The 9,836-nt window shown below is 40.3% G+C and overlaps 1 protein-coding gene across 3 annotated transcripts in view; it reads right to left on the bottom strand.

Moving 5' to 3' along the window:
* Positions 1 to 4,705: 4,705 nt before the first annotated feature.
* Positions 4,706 to 9,836, bottom strand: part of LOC111872136 (eyes absent homolog 2) — a 539,307-nt gene continuing 534,176 nt past the window's right edge. For all 3 annotated transcript variants that reach the window (XM_023865721.2, XM_023865725.2, XM_023865724.2), the window contains 2 exons: positions 6,426 to 6,526; positions 4,706 to 5,242 (listed from right to left, as the gene is read on the bottom strand). In XM_023865721.2, the coding sequence (XP_023721489.1) occupies positions 5,162 to 5,242; positions 6,426 to 6,526 (182 nt within the window). In that variant the 3' untranslated portion in view covers positions 4,706 to 5,161. The remainder of the gene's footprint in view (positions 5,243 to 6,425; positions 6,527 to 9,836) is intronic.

The following is a 9,836-nucleotide window of genomic DNA, read 5'->3' as shown; positions in this document are numbered from 1 at the left end:
AGACAGCTGAATTGGAACAGTCGGCGAGTTCAGTTGTAGTGAGCAAATCGTGAACGCGGAAAGAAGAATACCGGAACGTGTGATTAGAAGTGATAGTGTGAGAAGGTATTGGGAGTGTGCAATACAGTGACACTGGTATAGCTTCCGTATTGTACTGTAAATACATGAAGACTACTGAAGAGATTATTGTGTAGGGTTGTAAAGTGTGTAAACCCGTAACAGTGTTATAATTAATTGTTTCCAAGGCTTGTAGGTTTTTAAATAAACCAATTAACAATCCAAACGGCGTCTTCAGTAGCAAAACACATCACATTTGGTGTCAGAATTGGTTTACGAACTTGAATACGCCTTGATCTAGGAAAAGGTATTCAATTTACGAAAAAAATGGAGGAGCAAAACATTCAACTAATAATCAAAATGCTGAAAGAGGCAGAGGCCAATAGAAAAGCCAACAAGGAAGAAATGGAGGCCAATAGGAGGAAAGACAATGAAGATTTCATGGCAAAATTAGAGCCACTGAAGCAAGGACAGCCGTCATGTGAGCCAAGAGGTTGAAAGCCAATATGAATGCCTGGCAGGAAGAGACAACAGCCTGCCAAGATGCAATCAAGACATATCCAAGCAAAAAAAGAGGATGTAGTGAAGTGACATAAGATTCCTAATGAAGAGGCAGAGATGATGGCCTGCCAAGAGGTGGAGGCACGTCCAGAAGAAGAGCCAACCTCAGTGGACAGGAAACCTGAGGTGGCAGAACGAGAGGTACCTGTAGAAGATACCGAAGTAATGCCGGTCAGAGAACTGAAGAAGGAAAGGCGTAGGGACTGAAACAAGCGAAAAATGAAGAATTCAACATGGAAAAATTGTGGACCCCAAACAAAGCTGGCCATAGCCCGCAGAGGGATGAGCCACCGTGTGGATGTGGCACGGCAGAAGAAAACCAGCAGGAAGGTGTCCCACCATGCAACAGTGGCATGGCGTAGGAGGAACATCTTCAGGAAATCTTGGACACAGGAGACTGTGTATCCCAGATGAAGTTGGCTGCCACTTGCAGGAAGGTATCCCACGACATTGGAGAGATGCCTTCAAGAAAGCTATCCAGGGAACCTTCGGATGCCGGAGAAAGGAATTGGCCTTTGACAATTGTCTACAGTCTCTGCAAGCAGCCTTATCATGAGTCTCAACCATTGAGGGGTGCCCGTAGCAGCACAGAGAAACTAGCAGTGGGCACTGTTGCGCCACGGTCTCGTACCAGCAAGTGGCGGGAAGACCGGGAGGAACGACGACATCAGCAAGTGCAAACAACACTTCAAGTGCTGTTATGTCGACATAAGGAACTTCCGAAGAAAGACATGATCAAGAATTGGACCTTGTGGAGGGGTCGACCCCCTCCAAAACGAAAAAGAATCAGAGCACAGAAGAGGAGCTGGTAAATTAGAAGCACCGGCCTCCCGAGCAAGAGTGAATGTGCAATGGATGAATGTGATACAACTGGATCTTCTGGCAAGTTAACAGGAAACCGCTCAAGACAAGCTGGTCTTAAGAGGGGAGCGGATGTAAAGGACAGAGAATAGTCGTTGCAAGAGGAGTAGCCAAAAGAGGAGACACTGCAAGCCCAGCAACAGGAAGAAAAAGGAATGAGGATGTACCATTAGGCTGTTCGGGACAAACAACCTTTAGAAGGGAGCAGTGTGACGGGTTTGCGCTTTGCAGGACCACCCCCTCCCCCGCCAGCGATGATGTAACACCTTCGGAGCGTTGCCACTGCTACGGTAAGAGGATAGTCAACAATCCCCCCCTCCCCCACGGTGACGTAGCGAGGGATGCTGCGGTTGCTACAGAGCAGTAAACAACACTCGACAGTGTTGCTAGGAAACCTGTAAACATGGCGTCAGGCAACAACGGTACCTATCACGTCACTGTATTGTGTTGTCCGTGCCAAGGCTAAATAGGGAGCAGCAAACACTATTCAGTAGTGAGTAACCAGACAGTTAGAATGTAGCCGCTGCCGAAGACAGCTGAATTGGAACAGTCGCCGAGTTCAGTTGTAGCGGAAAGAAGAGTACCGGAACGTGTGATTAGAAGCGATAGTGTGAGAATGTATTGGGAGTGTGTAATACACGGACACTGGTGTAGCTCCCGTATTGTACTGTAAATATGTGAAGACTACTAAGAGATTATTGTGTAGGGTTGTAAAGTGTGTAAACCCATAACAGTGTTATAATTAATTGTATCCAAGACTTGTAGGTTGTTAAATAAACCAATTAACAATCCAAACGGCGTCTTCAGCAGCAAAACACGTTACAAAATGTTTAATGGTGTATGCTGCTACACAGTGAAGAACTAATGCAGATTTCTGTGTAAAATGTTTTATTTATTTATATATTCTTTTACTGCTGTGCTTTGGGAGTGTGTCCTGTTATCTTGCACAAAGTTGATGGAGGGTTTCAAATATTGAGTCGTTAAGTGCCTATATGTATGTCACTCATATGCAGGGTTTTCCTTTCCTTCCAGCCTTTATGTCATCCACAGAGCGACTTACAGCTCCTTATGCATGTCTCGCATTCAATATACGGTTTGAATATCCCATGTCAATGTTTCATATAGCCTGATGAGTTCTTTATATTTAGTTATGTTCATCCTGCCTGTCTAATGTGTCACAATTGGAAGTCTTATGCATTTCAATTGGTGCATGCCACTTCCATCATATACAGGGTGATTCAGAAAGATTGACACAATTTCAATTGGCTATATTTCCTGAATTATATGTTGCATTTGAATTCTGTAAATTACACTTGATTATACATACATGGAAGTTTATAGATGTTCAATGTGCCCCCCCCCCTCCTCCGGCTGCACGGATAACATCTAGACGGTAGCTGAATTCATCCTACACTCGATGACAAATATCTTGCATCACTGAGTTCACCGCAGCTGTGATACAGTTTCTTAGGTCATTCAAATTTGTGGGAAGAGGTGGTACACGCCACACAGTTGTTTGCGATAGTCCAAGTTCTCTACTAGCACTACGGGTTGACTTCATTGGGCTGCACTCAAAGTTCACTCGAATGCACTCCACGTTCTCCTCCGATACACGCGATCGGCCCGAGACGCAGTGATGGAGGGCACTAGCGGTAGTACTAGAAACTTTGTAACATCCTCTTTCAAATGTACTTTACAGAATTCAAATGCAACATACAGTTCAGGAAATATAGTCAATTGAAATTGTGTCCATCTTTCTGAATCACTCTGTATACCTAGTTTACCCGGTTTAGTTCTTCAAATGTTTTCTATTGAGTTTCTTGTGTGACAAGCTATTTTTAAGTTAGTGTCTTGAAATGCTTTTGTAATTGAAATACTTTTGTAATTTGTTTTACTTCTTTCCTATTGTAAGTGAATGTGGCCCATTTGGTTACTTCTCTCTCTCTCTTTTTTTCCTCCTGATATTCTATTGTGTCTTTTGCTTCTGTAGGGAGATTTCTGGGGGTCTTGTTGACTTGGATATCCTTATGTTGGTTACTGTGTAGTATATTGTTAACAATGCTTACTTCTGTTTATATTTCTTGTATTATTGGGTACATGTGTAACCTATTAAGTAATATATGCATAATAATTTATATTCATACGAGGAGCAGGAATCACGGTAAATTATGATATCTGTTTGTGTATGTCTCTGGTATATTGTGAATTTTGTTTGTTATTTTCTTTGCCTATGGTGACATCTAAGAAGTGAATTAGGTTTTCAGATTTCTTTTCTGTAGTGAACTCTATGGTCAATTGTAATCTACTAAATTTAATTAAGGTCTGTTCTATATTTGTTTTGTTTTGATCATAGGTGATAAGAATATAATTGATATATCTAAAGTATCCTGTTATTTGGTGTTTTATTAGCCACTGAAACTCAACAAACAGTTGCATTAATAAGGCTGTGAACAAAGTGACACAACCATAAGCCTACTTTTTGGACATTCCACTCCAAAGGTATTGTATATATTAAATATTTTTCACCCAGTGAACAATGCTGAATATAAATGTAGTAAAATGATTCAAACCTTCCTCACAATCTTTAGAGAACAATATTTTGTACTTCATACTGATGTCTGAAGAAAAACTGGTCCCATTCATTAGCTTTGTATGCTAATTTAATGTGGAACCGCTTATCATTATTTTACACTTTGAGCATTATGCCCAAAATATACCAGGATAGCATAGATCACACTCCACGGCTTCAGCTGGGATATCCTGATCTGCAACTTATACGGTATACTTTAAATTTTCTGATGAGATCTCTAAGGCCAATGCCAAATTATATACAATGCCATCTCATGTTCCTTCATACTGACAGGCTCATAAACTAAGAATATGGTTGCTATGAGAGTGCAGGCAAACCAAAGAACCTCCTGGGACTCTAGGATTTTAGGGGTGACACATTTTACATCCCTCTTTTTGGCTATTTTGTTGAATTAAAATTAGTTTTTGCCACAGATTGGTAATCATCTAAAAATTTCGTGCAAAATGTAAATAACACTTTTCATAAATTTTAACACCTACAATGGTTTTCATTACGGTGTCCAGAAATTTACTGTTATTAATTCTGCGGAAGTTCTGTGAAAGCTGATGTATTCTTAACTGAGGAGGTGATGAAACTTGTCATGACTGTGTTGGCATTCAGTCTTGTGTCAGCCCTGGCAAAGAAGTAATCTTCAGATGAAGGGTTAACTCTTGCTTCTGGATTTTAATATCAAGAACAGTGTTAACAATCACGTGACTGAGCCATCAAGATGCATTAACATTTGCATCGACTCAATTTTTTTTGTACTCAATAATATAGCATTCAAATTAAAACAGCTGAGGAAACATTAAATGTTACAAATGTTGTAAATAATTGAACTGTTATCTTCTTTCTTCTTTCTCAGACCATTATCATAAATGTGAAGTAATGAACACTGCCAATAAACAATGAGTACTGAAGCAATCTTCTGTCTGTCTTTACTAGAAAATCTGGTTTCCACATCCCATCATTTGTTTCAAAACTTTACACCCAGTGTCCACCAGTCAGCACTTTGCGTATCCGAACTGCACACATACATTCACACACACACGCACAAGACTTTAATCACAGTTTATTTTCAAATGACATTCTCACCTCCAACAATATTCCACATCATAAGAAGTCCATCTCAAGAGCATTGTAGAGGGCAGCAGTGTCGCTATGACTCGATATTCGCCAGAATGGAAAATTGAGCTGCAAATGAACAAGACATCATGTGAACTCAGATGGCAGCTAAAATTAAATGTGACAAAGAACAAGGTTGCTGGCTAGAAGCAGCATGGTGCCCTCTTATACCTCAAAGTTCCATCAACTTTGGTATAAACCGCAAAGATTTACTGCAACCAAAGAAGAATTAGACCCAACAGAAACTCTTCCAACCTGTTCATACTTAGACCTGACAAACTGACACTGAATTCCAGTTATTACTGTTAACAAACTGAACATGAATTCCTCGAGCACATCTGACCTACTCATCTAGACCCAGTCAAACTTTCCGCTTGCTAATATTCATATGGTGTACTGGGCTAATGAGTTTATAACGACCTTGCTGATGCCATAAATCAGGGGGTCAGACACTGTTTCTTACCACAAAGGCAGAGGTTCAATCCAAAGTGACCTCATGTAAGATTCGTGATGGATGGAGTGAGAGTGCCGAAGGTTCTTATCTTATCTTATCTTATCTTCAGTTTTCACTTACTAAACATCATTCCACCACTGCAACCATACTCAACTATCACTAACCCCCCAGCTTTGTGATGGCCCCAATCAGGCAGCACATTATCACATTCTCCATCTCTAATTTGGGGCTTCATCTCTGACCAAACACTTGGCTGCCAAAAGAGTATGAAAGTGTTATACAATATCAGCCAAAAACTAACACATACTCCTAACTACAACAAATATTTTAGTACTATGAACACTGAAAATGAACTAAAAATGAATCAATCAGAACAGGTGAGAACTGTAACAGATATAATGCTTGAGGTTGTTTACATGAGACTAAATTATATGAGATTAATGCTTAAAATACCTACATTCCATGGCAAATCCCCTTTCTAATATCAACACTCCAGTAGTCCTGCACCTTCAACAAAGCACGGGACTTTGCTTACTGGAGTCTTTTAATAGAAACTTACACTGAAATGATAACCTAAGCAAGAACATCACATAGAACATCCAAGGCTGTGTCTTCTGTCATGGCACCTTTCAAAGGTGGGAATGTTTACTAGTCATAAATCTGAGTCGGTGTCCCTTCAAGTGACAGTTTCCTGAAACCAATCCTGTCAATTGTCCCAAGTAGTTCCTAAGCAGTAAATGTAAGTTAAACAAACAACACAGTTGTCCTGTATATATATGGTAACAATATTTGTCTCACCTGCTTGGCCGCAGCTTCTTCATCCTGTCCATCTCCCACCACCACATATGTGCACTTGCGTCCAAATCTTGACACAATACGTTCAAAACAACTCTCTTTACCTACAAAGCAAACACTTACATAACTGCAAGTTCCAGTAAGTTGAATAAAACTACAACGAAACAACCCATACACATCTCCCAACATTAATACATCACATTTAACTCTTCTGTATCTTTTCCCACTTGAGGCAGAAAATGAACAATAGAGAACTGATCCATAATTTCTATCGGCATTCCCCATCTGTGAATTATTAATGCTTAGGGGACGGGCCATTTGAATTCCGGTAGTGGCAGCGGGACGGAGTTAATTTAAATGCCCTCAATTGTAGAGTAATAAAAATTGTAGCCATGTTACTCAAAATGCTGTGATTTCTTCAATTTTTGTGATAAACGAACGAAATAAATGCTACTTTTATCTAGAAAGTATATAGAATCAGATACTGTAATTTACAGATTTCAGAATCTGTAAAAATTGTTACTTTGATTCCAAAAGAAATATTTCCCCAATTTTGAGCGTCTGTCCACAAAAATGCATACAGCTTCTGCACAATACGTTTCTGCAGTATAAATGCATAGTGGTGACCCACTGTCTGTGTGGTTATCTGGCAAAAGGAGTGTGTGTTTACGGTCTGCACATTCTCCAGTCAAGTAGGCTCCTGTATACCCCAGTGTGGGCGAGTTCTTATCCTACATTGCCTTATGAAACTCTGTTTGTTTATTCACATATGTCAGACTATCCACACAGAGGCAGTTCTTGGAATATCACCTCATACCACTTGCTTCCACATCCCTTCAGAATAAACTGTAACACATTCTGAATGGTGTGATTTACGAACAGCCTATGAATTTAGACTCCTTCAATGCGAAAAGGGGCCATGGTGCATAGTTGAAATTGCAACGTTTTATAAGCGTTATGAATACAGGACATCACTCGCCATCACTGGCTTACTTCCTGCCAATACGAGACTAACATTGCGTGTGCGCTCTTCGCATGGAAAACAGAGTTAATTACAGACAAAGTGCATGAATTGCGACGTCGGACTCTGCATTCAGTAACATGCAACATTCAGTTAGATGATGCGGGAGGGAAGACAGTCTACTTGTCCCCATACGGTGTCTTTCAGCTTTTAAGGTTAAAAAAGAAAGTATGTGAGATCTGAGGTTTCTTTATTGTATGCATCCTGTTGTGTGTATATATATGGTTTGGTAATGTAGCTGTCAACACAAGAAAAATGGTATTACAATCAAAATGAATACCACACAGATTGTATTTTATTGTTTACCGTTACATGTTTTACTCCTCATGGGGCCATCATCAGGCAGTATATATTGTGACATGTTGCGCAACAGAGAACCCCTCCCTACCCAGCAGCAACGTGGCAACTCAGGCCACAGTGACGTGGCAGATGAGTCAGCGCTCCCCTCCCCCCGCGCAATGCGCGGTGACGTAAGACAGCATGAGGTAACAGCGTTGCTACGTAACAGGCACACAGCCACTATATAAGAGAGCTGTGCTGCCTGCGAGTTAGTTGCAATGTGGCCATCACCGAGTTCAGTTCCGAGTTAGTTCTGAGCAAGCCTACAAGCAAGTTATCAACAGTCCTCAAGGCAGCAGCCTGCGAGTAGAGTTGGAATCTAGCCGTCAACGAAAACAGTGAAAGTGCGTTATCAATAGTTCTCAAGGCAGCTACCTACGAGTTAGTTCCGAGAGAGTTCCGAGTTAGCCGGCAACCAGTCAGTTGTATTCTGGCATTTGCAGTGTAGTATTTATGATACTGCAGATAGCAGTAATTGTCAGATTGGAATTTGGGTGATTGTAAGTGCGAATGTGAAATAAAATTCGCTATATTCAATACGGCGTGAAGTTATTTGTCATGTTAAATACCCAACACGTTACAATATAATAAATATGATAACACGACAGGATGCACACTATAAAAAATTGATATATGGTATTCTTAATGTATCAGTCAACACAACAATTCTATAATAAACAAATCAGTACTACTGTACCAGTATTTGTTTATTGTGTTGAAGTATTGCTACATGTTTCGACCCTGTCAGGTCATCATCAAACAAAAAACAAACACTGTGGTTTCAGTCCGCAAGTAAATTATACTGCCCGAGCAAAATTAGTGCCAACTTTAGCACATAGAGGGTGTCAGGAGATGATGAGTAAAATGGAGGAGCGAAGGAAATGGAAGAATGTAAACAATGAAGAAGGCAGGAGGAAATACAGGAGACTGAGGAATGAATTGAAAAGAGCCATGGACAGGGCCAAAAAGGAATATCTTGAGGAGATATGTAATGAGATTATAGAATTTCAAAGGACAGGACGTTATGATTTGATGTACATGAAGACAAAAGAACTAGGATGTGAAGAGAACCATGGGATTCAAAATACTGTCATTGAAGACTCCCAGGGGAATAGAATAGTAGATCAGAGGCAAGTGCTGAAAATTTGGGAAAATTATATTACAGAACTATATGATCGACCTAATCGGCCAGAAACCTTAGAAGTTGAACAGGAAGAAGTAGATACAGACGAGAAAGGACCATATATTTTACAAAGTAAGGTGGAAAAAGCTATCAAGGACATGAGGAATGAAAAGGCTACAGGAGATGATGATGTACCTGGAGATGTGCTTAAGTTACTGGGAGAAGGTGCTTTGAAAACACTGACAAAACTAATATAACACCATATATGAAACTGGGGAGTGGCCCAAGGACTTTACAGCGACAATGATTCCCTTAAAGAAAAAGACAAAAGCTACAAAATGCAGTGACCATTGCACAATAAGCCTCATTGCACATACAGCAAAGATAATAGCAAAAGATACTTAAAAAAAGAATTGAAAGGAAAACGAGGATGTACTTGGAGAAGATCAGTTTGGATTTAGAAGAGGAAAAGGAACCAGGGATGCAATTGGGATGATGAGAATTATAGCGGAACGAACTTTGGAGATAGATGAAGAACTGTGTGTTTGCTTCATAGACTGGCAGAAGGCATTTGACCGGGTAAACTGGACCAAATTAATGCAGATCCTAAAGGAAACAGGTATCGATTGGCGTGAAAGAAGATTGATTAGTAAATTGTACATGGATCAGAAAGTTAGAGTACGACTGGACAGAGGGGAGACAGGAAGTGTGCAGATTGGAAGAGGAGTTCGACAAGGATGCTGTTTATCACAAATTTTGTCCAACTTGTACAGCGAATGTCTTACCAAAGAAGCTCTGGACGAACTTGGAGACTTCAAACTATGAGGGCAAATTATTCAAACTGTGAAATATGCAGATGACCTTGTGTTAATGGCTAAGGAAGAAACTGTGCTACAGGGCATGATTGATAGAGTAATCAAAATTGGAAGGT

Source organism: Cryptotermes secundus, unplaced genomic scaffold, assembly GCF_002891405.2.
Source record: "Cryptotermes secundus unplaced genomic scaffold, Csec_1.0 scaffold470, whole genome shotgun sequence".
NCBI lineage: Eukaryota > Metazoa > Arthropoda > Insecta > Blattodea > Kalotermitidae > Cryptotermes > Cryptotermes secundus.
Note: the sequence above shows the minus strand (reverse complement) of the source record. Positions and strands in the feature narration are given on the sequence as shown.